Here is a 16,328-nt window from a genome sequence, read left to right on the forward strand (position 1 = left end):
TTTTTATATTCAGACTACATATTTTAGACAGTGACAAAATTCTCAGATGGCAACAGCTTACTTGATTTATAAATAACACCAAACAATGTAGATAAAGTATGAAAATTTATGGCTTCACAAACAAATGAATGCTGTTTTGAATAAGATATTTTTCTTCTAAACAACAAATGTTTCAGTTCCTATTAGCAGAGAAATCAATGCCACACTATTCTATTGTTAGCATATTACTTTCCTATCCTCTACTACTTCAGAAAGCACCAAGCAATTTTATCAACTCCAATTTAAATACAAGAACTAGAATCTGAGATGGAAACAAAAAGCACATGCTCCTCAACTGATTATGTTTACTGCTTACACGACACCATCTACAGTCAGAGAAGTTTCAGCAACATTTGCTGCAACAATGAAGCGTCGACAGTTTGGAGGTGCTGGAGCAAATACCCTAACCTGTATGAGAAGTGTACAAAATCAGAAATGCTGCATAGCATGAAAAATGTTTAACGGAAGGAAAGAGAAAACCAAATATGAAGGACTGCAAAGCTATTAAATAAAAAAAAGGTATGATATTTATCCTGTAAGATAATAGCAAAGTTTCGTTGCTGAGAGGAGCAAACCAATGCAAGGCTAGGAACTTGCCTGCAGTTCAGGTGGCAATGAACCATGAAGAGGAAGGACAAGAGCATCCATACAGGAGCCTTCCTCAAGATTTTGAATTCTCTCCTCCAATTTTGAGACCATCTTGTCAATATCATCCTGCAGAAATCTCAAATAATCAAGTTCAGCATGAGCAGACAACACATAATTAATAAATGAAAGAAAAAAATAAGCATAAGAACCAATAGTTATCATTATATATAATACTTGAAGAATACAACATAAGTTCCCTAATTAATCCTACAAGAAAACGAAACTAGAACTTCCTGTATCAATGCGAAATTAAATATCAGCGAAATTCCAAATTAATTAATTACAACAAAAAAGATAGCAAAAAGGTACCAGCAATATGACAAAAGGTAGAAATTCCTACATTTGTCAAAAAGGATAGAGTTTGGTTCAGCAATTGTAAGGTAAACAGATTACAGAGGGTTATAAGGTACCGTTACAGAGGTTTGGTTCAACTTGACTCGGTAATTGGATACCCTGTAATATATATCTCAGCAGTTCCAGTATGTATGTCGATTATGGTCATGGAGCCAAGGAATATAGAAGTATATTTAAATGTCACAAAAAAATTGGTAACCAAATCACCAAATAATAAAAGGGACATTGGTGTTTTTTACCCTGGTTGTGAAGTCTAATTGAGATTTTGCCTTCATTTTTCCAACTTTAAGATTTTGCCCTGGCTTTTTGAAACCAAGGTCGCCATTTCCCCCTGTTTTTTACTCTGTTAGATGGAGCGGCAATAAATGAATTAATTGCAGCCTTTGCGCGAGTGCGCGGGTCACCCATGTCCTTGTGTTGGGTCATTCCCTTCCCAAGTGATTGCAAGGAGGACAACATTCCAGTGGCAGTGGTGGTGTACCCAACTTCCGCGCACGCCGGTTAGCGGAGGAAGGCTGGTTCCTTAGGCTCACAGCGTGTGGCAGGCACTTGCAGCAGCCACCGTCCATGGATGTGATGCCGCCGACACTGCGCCATCTAGGCCAAGCGGAAGCAAGTGACGGTGCTTGTCAAGGCCATGGAGACCATCCAGGATGTTGTGGCTGGAAGCGCCATCGAGGCCGCGTGTGGCGCGGGCCAGGCGAGCAGCACATGTAGGCATGGGACGGCAGCAGAAGCCGTGTGGCTTGATGGCTCCCCGGTGAGCAGCTAGTGCAAGCAGGCAATGTGGCCTGGGTGGCAGGTTGCATGCTGGATAGACAAACCTGACAGCCAAGCGTCCCAGCAGCTTCACGTGACAACACCCAGCAAAGTGCTTGAATCGACCGGACCAGTACACCGACATGTTCAACAATATTTTCATGCTTGCAATGATATTATAAGTAGCTTTGTTATGCATACTGTGCGATAGTTGCCAATTACTATATATAATTACAGCATTGAATATATATGCAAGAGGTATCGTAATGCTATCAAAATTTTGTCGAAGTTTTGTCATATTTCAAACATATGCAAATTGTGTCAAGTTTTGTTGACAAAAAAATGTTTTAAATCTGTCAAAGTGCTGTCCAAATGTTTGATGTCAAAACAGGGGTAAAATCTCTAAGTACTCAGAGAAGGTAGGATCAAATCCGCTAGGGCATACTTGTCTTTTTATAGCTGAATTGACAAAAAGCTCTTAACGGGATAAGAACAAAATCAATCTTCAGTTTGCATAGTTAAGGGCAAACTAATAGAGTTGAAAAAACAAGGGCAAAGTCCTGCGTTCAAAAAAGCCTTAGGCGGTTTCTAGGCAGTGACCCACCGCCTAGAGCCTAGGCGTTTCAAGGCGTTTTATAGGCGTTAGCACATACACACATATACTTATATCTTTTGTCATATACATACAAGTATCTCTAAAAGAAAAAGGGAAATAAGAAGCTGATGAGCCTAACTTTGGACAAAAGCCCATTAAAACAGCCCAACCCACCTCCTACCCTCCCCTTTATCCACTCACCGCTCCCTCGGTTCCTCGCACTCCCATCCGTCACACATGCTTCGTCTTCCTCCGCCGCCTGTCCGCCCACCCACCCCTGCCTCATCTCCCTCCGCCCGCCCCCACCTCCTCTTCCTCTTCCTTCTCCGACCGCCCGCCCTGCCTCGTCTTTCTCCTCCTTCGCCGCCAGCCAGCCCGCCCCTGCCTCCTCTTCCTCCTCCACCAGCCCCTGCCCCCTCTGCCATCACTGACGCTCTCTGCTCTGCCTCATCCCCTGGTTGTTGGATCTGCACGTAGGACACCGGATCGCTGCCAAGGGCCCGCCTACACCCAAGGTGCCGCGGTACCCCTCCTCCGCCAGCGCCGACGAGCTAGCACCGCCTAGGGGTCCACCTATGCCCTAGGCCAGGCTGGACCCCCTCACCTAGCACATAGTCGCGCCTAGGTGGGTGCCTAGCATTGCCTTTTTGAACACTAGCAAAGTCATAATTGGCCTTCAAAGTAGGGGCATGAACACAAAAGCCCAAATATATGTGTTGTGTGTGCGTGATGGGCCTGGAGTCCAGGTTCATGGCCGGCTTTTCTTTAGATTTGTGATTGATTGTGGTTATGTAAAGCAACGCCAGTATAATCCATCAAGTGGAATGTATTCACTTGATGTAGTTCAGATTAGCAGGTAAATAATTTGGCACATGTGATCTCGTTTTTATTTGCATCTTGTTCACTGTCATATTCCTTCCATCCATATATGCCTAGTTTTAGTTGCTAACATGCACTAATAATTTTAGTGAATAACTAGAGTGCAGGCTGATCAGCGAGCAGGGCGAGCTGGAAGAACTCGGCCCGGCAAGTGTTATAGGCTATATCCAATGTCTATATATGAAAAGGAGTTTTTTGAGGCTACAGTTCCTGAAATTCAACGCTCTTCTCTTGCTGGAAGTGTTCTGTATCTGAAATCGTTAAATCTTCCGGACATCAACATCTTGAAGTTTGATTTTCTAGATCCACCATCACGTAAGATAGCACTTCAGATTCTTACAGTTCTAATTATTCTTCTAAACCAGCCTGAAAGCATCTCTTTATTGCCTAGTTACTTATTTTGCACAGAGTTTTATGGCTTATTTCTATTTTATTGTTTTCTAAAGCATTGTAAAATTTTTTATTACTAATTACTATGAAGTCGTGCGAAGAAATTACTTTTAAAACGATTGTTACGGGGCTGGTTGGAGGACATGGTTTCTCAGAGGTTGTAGCTGCGGTAGGCAGTATGGGGGGGCAATAAACTTTGTCTCTGGCGAGCTGTGGTCGGCCTTGGTAGAGGTGGGCGCCTGGGTGGCAGCTTCAGCCTTCAGCTTGGCAGGGGCTGGTGGCAGCGGAAAGGACTGGGACAGGGAGCTTCCAGGGAAAATTACATTTCTGGTTAATCCATAATAATGATGGAGAGAATAATTGTTTGTATTCCTCCAACCCTATAAGGTTGGGTATATATAATTCCTATACATGGGCCTCTATACACATGAGCTCAATATACACCAACACCCCCCGCAGTCTGAACTACCGACACAGCGGTGTTCAAGACTGGACAACGAGAAAGCCAACACCCCCTGCAGTCTGAACTACCAGCGCAGCGGTGTTCAAGACTGGACAAGAAGAGAGTATAAATAGAGTACAAAGAGCAAATAGTCCCCCCGCAGCCACAACTAGCCACCGGCTACGTTGAGGCTGGAGCAAAACTCCGATAAGGTCGAGGAGGGTAGTCCCTTGGTGAAGATGTCAGCAAACTGGGAGGTAGTCGGGACATCGAGTACCCGAACATCGCCGATGGCGACTCTGTCGCGCACAAAGTGTAGGTCGATCTCCACATGCTTCATCCGCTGATGCTGGACGGGGTTGGTGGAGAGATACACGGCGCTGACGTTGCCGCAGTAGACGAGCGTGCTCTTCGCGTGCGGGCTGTCGAGCTCCGCCAAGAGCTGTCGTAACCAGGACGCCTCCGCCACGCCGTTAGCGACAGTCCGGTACTCCGCCTCAGCACCGGAGCGGGAGACAACTGGCTGCCGCTTGGACGACCAGGAGACCAGGTTGCCGCCCAGGAAGACGGTGTAGACGGAGGTGGAGCGACGAGTGTCCGGGCAGCCAGCCCAGTCAACGTCGGTGTAGACCACCAGCTCAGCAGAGGACGAGCGGTGAAGCACCAGGCCGAGGTCCATTGTGCCACGGACGTAGCGGAGGAGACGCTTCAGCGCAGCAAGGTGTGACTCCCGGGGATCATGCATATGGAGACAGACCTGCTGGACAGCGTAGGTGAGGTCCGGCCTGGTGAAGGTGAGGTACTGCAACGCGCCGGCCAGACTCCGGTAGGCAGTAGGATCAGCCACCAGATCACCCAGATCAGCAGACAGCTTCGCCTGAGTGTCGACAGGAGTGGAGCAGGGCTTGCAATCAGTCATCCTGGCCCACTCCAGGATATCAAGTGCGTACTGCCGCTAGTGAAGGAGAAGACCAGACGGGCGAGGCTCAACAGTGATGCCCAAGAAGTGGTGGAGCTGACCAAGATCCTTCATAGCAAACTCCTGCTGCAGAGAGGAGATGACACTCTGAAGCAACAGCTGACTGGAGGCTGTGAGCACAATGTCATCGACATAGAGCAGCAGATATGCAGCCTCATCCCCACGGCGGTAGTCGAAGAGAGACGTGTCAGAATTGGCCTCGGTGAACCCCAATTTCAGCAAGAACGTGGCGAACCGAGAGTACCAAACCCGAGGAGGCTGCTTCAGTCCATAGATAGACTTGTTGAGCCAGCAGACCATATCCGGACGAGTCGAGTCCACAAATCCCGCTGGCTGAGAGCAGTAGACAGTATCTAACAGAGTGCCGTGAAAAAACACATTCTTCACGTCCAGCTGGTGCACAGGCCAAGAGCGCGAGAGCGCAAGCGAGAGGATCGTGTGCACCGTAGCAGGCTTCACGACTAGGCTGAAGGTCTCATCATAGTCCACACCAGGCCGCTGAGTGAACCCCTGGAGAACCCAGCGAGCCTTGTAGCACTCCAGTGTACCATCAACCCGACGCTTGTGCGTCCAGATCCACTTGCCAGTCACCACATTGCAACCAGACGGACGCGGCACGAGGTCCCACGTCTGGTTGGCAAGAAGAGCCGCATTCTCCTCTTCCATCGCGCGACGCCAGTGAGGATCCACCAAGACGTCAAGGACAGAGGAGGGTACCGGATAGACCCGCGGCTCTCCCTCGGTGGCGGAGAGAGTCGCGGCCTGAGACGCCATCCGCAGAGTAACCATGGGATGGATATGCCGAGGATCCTGATGGATGACTGGCGGGTGGTACACCTCCGGCTCAGCTCGAGAGGGAGCCGGAGGAGGCGGCGACGGCCCCGGTGTCGGCGTCGCAGGAGCCTCCGGAGCAGGAGGCGGCGTCAGTGTCGACGCCGAATGACGCCAGTACACTTGCACCGGCTCATCGTACCACTGCGGCGCCGAGCGACGCCGGTACACCTGCACCGGCTGAGCGTACCGCGCAGGTGCAGGGGAAGGCACCGGGGCCGCGCGTGGCGTAGCGGGAGACACCGGGTCTGCGCGCGGCACGACCATAGGTCCGGGGGCTGTGCGTGGCGCGACCGCGGGCACCTTGGGCGCGCTCGGCGCAGCAGGGATCACCGGAAGCGGTGCCGGTGTGTCGGGAAAACCTGTAGGAAAAGGACAGACAGGTAACCATGGCTGAACCACCGGGTCAGTCGGAAACAGAGACTCCAGCTCGGGGTCAGGAGAAGGTGTGGAGGAGGTGGAGTAGGGGAAAACCGACTCGTCAAAGACGACGTGTCGGGAGATCAGAACACGGCGAGAGGTGAGGTCAAAGCATCGGTACCCCTTGTGGTCAGGGGAGTACCCGAGGAACAGACAACGAGTCGAGCGGGGGCGCCAGCTTGTGAGAAGCGGTGGCGGAGGTGTTAGGATAACACGCACACCTGAAGACCCGAAGGTGGTCGTAGCGAGGAGGGGTACCGAAGAGAGCGTAGCATGGAGTGGGAGCTGGAGATGCAGTGGACGGAAGGCGGTTGAGCAGGTAGGTGGCGGTGTGGAGGCTCTCAGCCCAGAAGTGCGGGGCAGAGAAGCCTGGATCAGAAGGGTGCGCACGACGTCGTTCGTTGTGCGAATCATCCGCTTAGCCTTGCCTTTCTGAGGAGATGTATATGGACAAGACATACGCATCTGAACACCCCGAGACAGGAAGAAGGACCGGGAGGTGGAGTTATCGAACTCCCGCCCGTTGTCACACTGGACGGCCTTAACGGTGAGGCCGAACTGAGTGGACACCTAGGCAAAGAAGTGGAGGAGGGTGGGGAAGGTCTCAGACTTGGCGCGCAAAGGGAAAGTCCAAGAGTAATGAGAAAAATCATCAACAATGACCAGATAATATTTATAGCCAGACATGCTGAGTACAGGAGATGTCCACAGGTCACAGTGAATCAGATCAAAAGCATGCGCATCATGCGATGATGAAGAAAACAGAAGTCTAACATGACGACATAACTGGCACGCATGACAGAGGTGCTCAGTAGGAGCCCTAGTACATGGAACATTGGTACTACGGCTAAGCTGAGCCAAAACGTCGAGGCCGGGGTGACCAAGCCGGTGGTGCCAGGTGGTGGAGAAAGGCGTCACGGCAAAAGCAGTAGACGAAGAAGCCGAAGGGGAGGTAGCGGAAGCAGAAAGCCGAAGAGTGTAAAGGGGCCCCGGGCTGTCACATCGGAGGAGCGGACGCCGGGAAGCCGAATCCTTCACAGTAAGACTAGAGGAGTCAAATTCGATAGAACAACAGTAAACTGGCGAATAGAAAGAAGGTTGTGAACCATTTGAGGAGCAACAAGGACATTAGGAAAACGAGGAGCAGAACCCACGGCAGTGATAGGAAGGCAAGACCCATCACCAACCATGATAGAAGAAGGACAAGAGGGGTGTGGGGGTCGGACAGAAGAGAGGATACTGGCATCAGGAGTGGTGTGGAACGAGGCACACGAGTCGGCGATCCACTCGGTGCTGACCGGCGGTGTCAGTCCCATGGTGCTAAAGGACTGCACCAGAGCGGCCTGGTCCCACCCCCCAGGCCAGGTCGGCTGTTGGCTGGGCTGAGCGGGCGGGGTCCAGGATGGCGCGAAGAGGGGAGCAGCACCAGTGAACATGGCCGCCGGCTGGAGCTGAGGATGAGGCCCCCTCCCGGACCTTGGAACAGCCACATCGAGATGCGCCCTGACCATGGGTTGCTGAAGGATGGCCAGGGCGTATCTCCAGGGGCAGGGGTAGGAGCGGGAGCCGGAGCTGGAGCCAGCGTGCCTCGACGCCCCCACCGATACCGATACTCCCAGGAGCAGGGCCACCAGTACCACCACCACCCCACCCCCCCGCCAGCGACGTCCACGGCCCCCCACCTCCGGTCTGCCCCGGCTAGAGCAGCACCAAGGAGCGAGGTGGCAGGAGCGGCGGAGGAGGCCAGAGGAGCAGCGACGAGCGCGGTGGCGGTGGGCGAGGACGATCCGGGCGCGAGACCCCTGGTGATCTCCTCGAGGGCGAGGTCGTCCCGGACCTGTAGGAAGTTGGCGAAGGGCCTCTGGCAGGCGATCCAACTCTTCAGGTGGTCGTAGGTGCTGCTCAAGCCCCATAGGACATTGAGCACCAACACCCGATCGGAGACGGGACACCCGAGGTCGTGAAGAGCATCGGCCATGCCCTTCATCCTCTGGCAGAACTCACCAACGGAGAGGTCCCCCTGCTGGAAGGTGCGGAAGGTGGCGTCGAGCTGGAGGGCGTGGTACTCGGCGTTGCCGAGGAACTGCCCCTCGAGCGCCACCCAGGCATGACGCGCGGTGCTGCCGTGGGTCCTGACGAGGTCCTGAAGATCCAGGGAGATGGTCCCGAAGATCCAGGACATGGCGACGCTGTCGAGGCGCAGCCACTCCGCATCCCGTGCCTCGGTCAGTGTGTCGAGGAAGACGTGGTCGTCGAGGGCGTAGCGGCGGAGGGCGAGTAGAACCTAGTCCCGCCAGCGTCCATAGGAGGAGGACGTCGGGTCGAGGAGGACGGTAACCAGGGCCCTGATGTTCTTGACGCCGGCGGCCTGGAGGTGGAGCTAGGCGACCATGGGGTCGGTCGAGTCGTGCAGGGCTCCAGATCCAGCGGGCGGGGCCTGGCGGGAGGAAGAGTCGCCGGGCTCGGGGTCGACGGGCAGCTGTCTGGAGGAGACGTGGAGGAAGTGCTCCGCCTTGGCGACCCGCAGAGCGGAGGCGTCGGCCACGGCGCGCTCGTGCTCCCTGGCGAGGGCAGCCACGCGGACCCGCTCCTGGGCCGTCGAAGCCTCCGACTTGGCGGCGAGGAGGGCCGCGGAGAGAGCGGCGTCGGCATGTTGCCCTCGGATGGCAGCGCCGGAGAGCGGCGCATCTGCGGGCGACATCCCGAGCCCGGTCTACGCGGCATCAGGCGCGACGTCCGTGGCGGGCCGCTTGCCCCCGGCGACAGCGGTGCGATGGGCCGCAGCGGTGGTGGCGGGATCCTGCAGCAGCGGTAGCGCGACCTGCAGGGTGACCGGATCGGCGCCTGCAGCCTGTAGCAGCTGTGCCGCGGCCCGCAGGACGGCCGGATCGACGGCGGCGCGGTGGGCGACGGCGGCCTGCGCGGCGGCAGCTGCAGCATCAGGCGCCGGCGCGGGCGTCCCAGACAGCTGTGCTGGACCCTCCGCATCCGTGGCCGCGGCCTCTGCCCCAGCTCCCGCGGCCGCGGCCCCTGCCCCAGCGGCATCGGTAGCAGCGCGATCAGGGAGGGGCGCAAGGGCCGCCAGGGCCGCGGCAGCGTATGGCGCACGCGGCAGGCGCCAGGCGGCGGCGGATCCAGGGTTGGCGGCCCCGTGGGCGGCGGATCCGGCGGCCCCCAGGCCCCTGCCGGCGGCGGCGGCCCCGTCCTGCTCGGGATCGAGCAGAACCAGAGAGGCGGTGGGCCTGGTAGGCCGAGCGGAAGGCCATGGCACCGGAGCAGAGAGAGGGGAAGGAAGGGAAGAGAGGGAGGGGAAGGAGGAGAGGGGAGGAGGAGGGGCTGGCGGCCGGCGGCCGGCCATGGCGGCCGGCGGCGGCGGCGGGCTGGAGGGTGGAGAGAGGAGAGAGAGGAACTCTAGGCTAATGATACCATGATGGAGAGAATAATTGCTTGTATTCCTCCAACCCTAGAAGGGTGGGTATATATAATTCCTATACATAGGCCTCTAGATGGACCTCTATACACATGGGCTCAATATACACCAACACATAAGGGTACTGCTAAAAGATTTATCTTATAGATATGATCCACCCTGCCTAATATGATTGAAGCTTTCCTAGCAAATCTATCTCTTATTCTTTAATATTCATAACGTGTTGGCGGCCCCCACTTGGAGGGGAAGGGAGGCTGCAGAATGCCAGCAGCACCCTCCGGTGGTGGCAACAGATAGGTGGTGTGGTAGCTGCCACCTGTGGGTCAGGCTGGCTGCTTGGTCTGTGCGCCTTATGCCCATAGTACAAATGTTCAAAACTATTCTTAGAAAGATATCCGTGGCCAAAAGGGAGTAGTGTGGGAATTATAATCTGTGGCTTCCGCATAGTTTTTTTAATTCAAGAATGGTCTGCAGGTGAGTCCTTAGAAGATGCTGAGGCAATTATACCTCATTGATGCAATTGATGAAAATGGGCAAATAACAGATGTTGGACGCATTATGGCAGGTATCTTGAATCTGTCTGCTTCTATTGAAATTCAAAGCCTTCTTGAGCTATTTATTTGCAGATTAGTTTTTTAACATATTTTAACCTGAAACGTTGGCAAATCTAATATAATATTCCTTAACTCTGAAGATTCTGTCGAATCTGTCTGCTTCTATTGAAAGTGAGAGCCTTCTTGAGCTTTTTATTTGCAGATTAGTTTTTTAACAGCTTTTAACCTGAAACATTGGCAAATCTAATATAATATTCCTTAACTTTGAAGAATCAAGCCACATGTCATTATAATATAATGCTGTCATCTTGAGTTTCAGATATGCTTGTAATGAGCTTCACTGTATCCATTCTCTGTTTTTCAGTATGCCTCTGGTATTGTCCCTTGAAATTCTTTCCATTCTCTGTATTTCAGTATGCCTCTGGTATTGTCCCTTGAAATTCTTTACAACCTGGATAGTATGTAGGCATATATTAGTTGGTGTTTATACATGACAACGTTAACATACCTTGAATTCTTGACACATGATTGTTTTTCATTTCTGATGTACTATGCAAGGAGGTTCTGTTTTATTGTTTCAAGCATCAAGTAGAATACTACCTTTGTTCTTAAGTATGCGTTGTTTAGGAGAAGCAAATCAGTTCATTATTTAACTAATTTTCTTGTCCTAAACGACATACCGGATGTGAAAGGATCAAGATGCATAAGAGGGGTGAGTTAGGCTTCTACAATTTTTTCATCCGGAAATTAAAACCTACATATAAGCCTAATCACCCTATGTTCCTAAACCTTAGAAAGTGTGATTATTCTAGTTGTTCCAAAGATTTGCAACATAGTTCTAACGCTATACCAGCGTAGCAATTCTAGAAATTGAAATTGTGGAAAGTAAAGAGAGGTTTAGAACCCAGATTTTTCTCTAGGTGTCGTAGAGTTGGCACTCTCCCTTAGTTCTCGTTGGAGCACCCGCGCAAGGATATCGCTCCCCCTTGGTCCGCATGTTGGTGTACATGTGAGCCCATATATAGAGGCCCATGTATAGGATCTATATATCTCACCCTTCAAGGGTTTGGAGGAATACAAGCCATTATTCTCTCCATCATAGTATCATTAGCCTAGGGTTAGGGTTTTCTCTTCTCCTCCCTCCCCTCCCCTCCCAGCCGCCGCCGCCGGCAGCCATGGCTGGCCCCCGGCTGCTAGCGCCTCCCCCCTCCTCCTCCTTCCCTCCCCTCCACCCTGCTTCCTCTGCTGGTGCCGCCATCTCCCCTGCGCCCAGCCCCTCCTCTGCCTGGGCCGCCGCTGCTGCTTGGTAGTAGATCCGGCCCGCAGCCGCCCGTGCCCTGCTCGAGACTGCGCCGGCTGGCTCTGCTCCGGCCGCCCAGGGCTAGCGCGCCCCTGCCGCCGCCGCTGGCCCGGCCTGGCAGGGTGCGTGGCCCTACGCCGCCACCATGGTCACTGGGCCACACCGCAGGGCCCCTGCCGGCGCAGGGGCCGCTGCCACCCCCAGTGCTGCCGCAGGGGCCGCCGCCGGCGCAGGGGTCGCATCAATTGCCGGTGCGGGCGCCGATCTCGACGACGCCGCCCTACAGGCTGATCCGGTCGCCCTCAGCCTCTGCTGCAGCCACCGGCCGTCGATCCCGCCGCCGCCGCCGCCACTGTGATAAAACCACCTGAATTATCCCGGCTCAAGTGCGCTGGCCATCACCCTTAAGGCAACACCGGCTCAAACGCACTTCAAACGGAACAATTATTGGTCTGTCGGGTAACGTCCCGATACAACCACTGGTTCTTGGATCGAACAAGCATTCCTCGCACAATGGCGAGTCCAGAGATATTACAACCATAATTTTACAACACAGGTATAACAGTTATTACAATAAGTTTAAAACATTATTATAGATCCAAACTTAGTAAATCATTATACAAGACATAAGTTTAAGTTCGGAGTTTAAAGCAGCGGAAAGAAAACATGACGGCTACAACACGTCGCAAAAGGACACCAAGCTAGCCCAAGCAAGGTATCACTCGTCGGGGTCATTGCCGGTCGAAGACGGATCCCACTCTACGGACCAGCCAGGGGGCAAAGAGCAGGGCCAAGTCAGACTAGCGATCTGGTCCTCAAAACTCATACCTGAAAAAGGTTTCAATAGCAAGGCTGAGTATTCTAATACTCAGCAAGACTTAACCGTCAACGGATATACTTAGTCCACCTAGCTAGACTATGCCGGGTTTTGTAGGCTCTGGTTTTTCTTTTGCTGAAAAGCAATAAAGAGTAGGTCCTTAATTTCACATTTTAGCTTTCAATATTCTAGTTGATTATCCATTCTATGTAAGCAACTAACTCTACTCAACCATGGTAGAACTTTAGTCAAACATCAAGAGTAGGGCTTGTGGATAGGGTCAAGCAGTCCCAAACCGTGAGGAGCGGACGATTCGAATCGAATTTGTTGACCTGGCCAGGCAGACCTAACACACACGTTTGGAACACCATCGGGTCATTCCCAAACAACCGTTGACCTTTCATTCCAGCTTGTGGATAGGGTCACTCTCCCCGATTATAGGGCACCAACTTCCTTCCTGCAACTGTGGTGTTGCGCAACATAAATATAAATAAAACCTATCTCTAAGAGAGAGTGAAAGGTATATCCACTCCCTGGTCCGATCGGCTACTAGGCTTACCGCGTACCATATTTACGGCATGTGGCTAGTACGTTCAAAAACTTAACCACCGCTACCACACACCGCGACCTTAGCAGAATTTATCAACACAGACGGGGTCTCACCCAAGGTCATGATATCGAACACGATCCCGTCCGTCGTCCTTATATTGAGAGCAGAAAGTAAACAAGCAATTCCTATAGAGCTCGCGAGGGACAGGCAATCACTCGACTTTTACCGGTCCTATAAGCTTAGCAATTGTTCGAACTCAGGTCTAGTGTTCAGTACATAGGTTTCTAGGATCATGCATCTAGGGTTTCAATTCAAATCCTAAGAACTGTAAATGCACAAGTAAGTAATAACGATAAATTGTAATAATTTGAAATACTGGGTTATGTCCGGGGCTTGCCTTCTCGGTAGTCGCTAGCTAAAACAGTCTTGGGCTCTTCCAAACTTTGGTCCGGGTCTTCAGTCAGTATGGCGTCATTCACTTGGGCTTCTTGATCAACTTCTTCGGAATCCGGGATCAGCTCGTACGTCCCGTCCGATAAAACAGTCGTATCTATATGTGATGAAAGAAACGATATTTCAAACACATACATTTCACGATAAAGTTGTAGTCTAACAACTAGAAACAAAACTTAGCATATGGGCAATCGTTTATAGAGTAGTTCTAATCTTAACTTTACTTCATTAAAAGAATTGGGTGGCAGTTTTTAAAAGCGAAAAGAAAAACATGAAAGACTTTGACTATTTTAAAACATAAGCTAAGCACAGATTCTGCAGCTACAAAATTTATGCAAGGTAATACATCTAATCAGCAGCTTGCAATAAAAAGCTTAGCTAAAAACAGTAAGGCATGATTACATGAAAAATACTCAAAACAGATTAAGTTTAAACAAAGATGAATTTCTACATAACAAACTACTACACCTATGAAGCTCATAATTTCTTAGAATATGCTTCATATGCTTATGAACATCCTATAAATTTTCAGAATTTATCTAGGCATAAAACAGAAGTAATAATATTGGCAAAATTAAACCACATATGGTAAAACTAATTAGTACAGAAAATTCTATAAGGTTTCTGGGTCCTAAGTTTTACACACATGAATACACAACAAAAGTAGAGTTACACAAAAATTCTCAGAATTTTCTAAGCAAGGAAATTATTTATCACAATTAAAGCCTACTTAACAAGCATTAAATTAAAGATATAGTTAGACAGCTCTAAAATTTCCCAAACTTGGGTAACAGTAAGGTTGTAGTGACATGTAAGCATCGAAAAAGTTTCACACTCACAACTTACATATTTCTACCAGCACAAAAAAATTAGCAAAACTAGTAGATTTAGGAATCTTGAAACTTTGGCCTAGTTAATGATGTCAAAAAGGTTTCAAATTTTTACCAGGTACTAGTAACACTGCAAGACACAAGGTAGCCAAAGCTCACATGAAATTACTGAGTAGAACTCGTAGAACAATTAAAGCCTAATTATTCACTTCTTTTTCTTGGATTAAAATACAGGCCAAAACTGAAGATGTGCATATAACAAAACTTACTCTGTGTTTGGATGTAGATATTCAGAACTAGACTTTGGAATTGGAACCCAATTTTTCCAATTCCAGTGTTTGGATATCTTTGGCATTGAGAGATGGAATTGAAGCTAATTTCCATGGTATTGGGCCATAACTAAATTTGCCCACCTTCGATACCGAGCTCCACACCTCCATATTCGTTAGAATCGTGAGCACATACCCTCCCTTTTCCTCCCTGCGGCCGGCGACGAGCACCCCTTCTTTCTCCGTGTGGCTGGCGGCGAGCACCCCCTCCTCTCCTTCCCCACGGCCGGCGACGAGCGCCCCTTCTTCTTCTTCCTCGTGGCCGGCGGCGAGCACCCCCTCCTCTCCTTCCCCGCGCCGGTGACGAGCGCCCCTTCTTCTTCTTCCTCGCGGCCGGCGGCGAGCACCCCCTCCTCTCCTTCCCCACGGCCGGCGACGAGCGCCCCTGCTTCTTCTTCCCCGCGGCCAGCAGTGCACACCCTTCTCTTCTTCCCTGCTGCCGGCGGTGACCGCCCCTTCTCTTCCTCGAGGCCGCCGGCGAGCACCCGTCTGTGCCCGAGGCCACGGCCGCATCGCTCCCGAGCCAGTCGCCGCTGGGGCCGGGCCAGGCCCGGGGCAAGTGCCAGGACCGCGCCCGAGCACGCCATGGCCGATGCCGCCTCCACCTGCGCATCTCGGTACATCCAGACAGGAACTAGTATTTGAGGTGTCCCTCGATTCCATATTGCGAATTCTTGTACATCCAAACAATAGATTTGGTATTTCGTCCATTTCCAATGCTGGTCAGATTTGGTATTGGTACTCAATTCAATTCCAGGGCCTCAATATCTACATCCAAACGGACCCTTATAGTTCTTGTAACAAGGATTCCAAAACATTTGAATTTTAATTTTTCTGATTTTTCTACGAATTTCTAGGTATTTTCAAAGTTCAGCCTAAAAACAAAAGGAAAAGAACTGAAGACTTGCATCCAGGCCCCTAGAATTCTAAAAGTATTTGCAGGGAAGCCCCTAGCCAGAGTCAGAGCAGGGGAAGGAGTTGATCGGCCGAATCTCGGCGAGGCTCGTCGCCGGCAGCGAGGGGAAAGAGACTAGGGAGCAAGAGGAAGTCAAGGCGCACCTGATGGTGTGCTTGGATGGGTCTGGGATGGTCGGAGCGAGGTGGTCCACTGCGAGCAGGGCGACGGCGGCGGAGAAGAACGGTGGAGCTCGACAGCGACTGTGCTGCGGTGGTGGATTGGGGGTGCAGAGGAGTCTGGGAGCTGCGCGAGACTCGGGCAGTACTAAAGGCTTCGAGCTCGCCGGCGTTCGGGCGGGCGGCGGCGATGTTCTGGGGGTTCTGGGCAGGGAGCGGGCAAGGCAAGGAGGGGAAAATGAAATGGGATTGCTCCTGGTATTGAGGCGCGCGCGAGTTGGGGAGCTGAGGCTCTGCATCGAGCTGTCCACGGCGACGGCGAGGTGGCGGCCGCGGAGCTCGTCGTGGTGTCGTGGCGAGGGGAGGAGGGGTCCAGCGCGAGGTGGAGTGGGTCCAGGAGATCGCTGGGGTGCCGCGTGGGGCGGTGGGCGAAGCAGGAGGTGGCCTGCGGCCTCCCACGGCGGCGAGCAGTGCCGCTCAGCGCCGGCGGCGGTGAAGCAGAGAGGGAGAGGTGGAAGAAGACTACTGGGTCTTTTTGCAAATTCCAAAAAGTTCAGGGATCCCATTGTAAAACTAAAATAACTTCTAAACTAGGGCTCAAATGAAAAAGTGGCCAACATGAAAGTTGTTCAACTTTTCAAGATCTACAACTTTT

At 51.8% G+C, this 16,328-nt stretch overlaps 1 protein-coding gene across 1 annotated transcript in view; it reads left to right on the forward strand.

The window, feature by feature from the left end:
- The window catches only part of LOC120667781 (probable pre-mRNA-splicing factor ATP-dependent RNA helicase DEAH4), a 71,825-nt gene that overhangs the window by 15,884 nt on the left and 39,613 nt on the right, over window positions 1–16,328 (forward strand). The window contains 4 exon segments of the mRNA XM_039947783.1: window positions 3,142–3,251; window positions 3,375–3,589; window positions 6,357–6,373; window positions 10,256–10,331. Coding sequence (XP_039803717.1) covers window positions 3,142–3,251; window positions 3,375–3,589; window positions 6,357–6,373; window positions 10,256–10,331 — 418 coding nt within the window.

Source organism: Panicum virgatum, chromosome 3N (assembly GCF_016808335.1).
Source record: "Panicum virgatum strain AP13 chromosome 3N, P.virgatum_v5, whole genome shotgun sequence".
NCBI lineage: Eukaryota > Viridiplantae > Streptophyta > Magnoliopsida > Poales > Poaceae > Panicum > Panicum virgatum.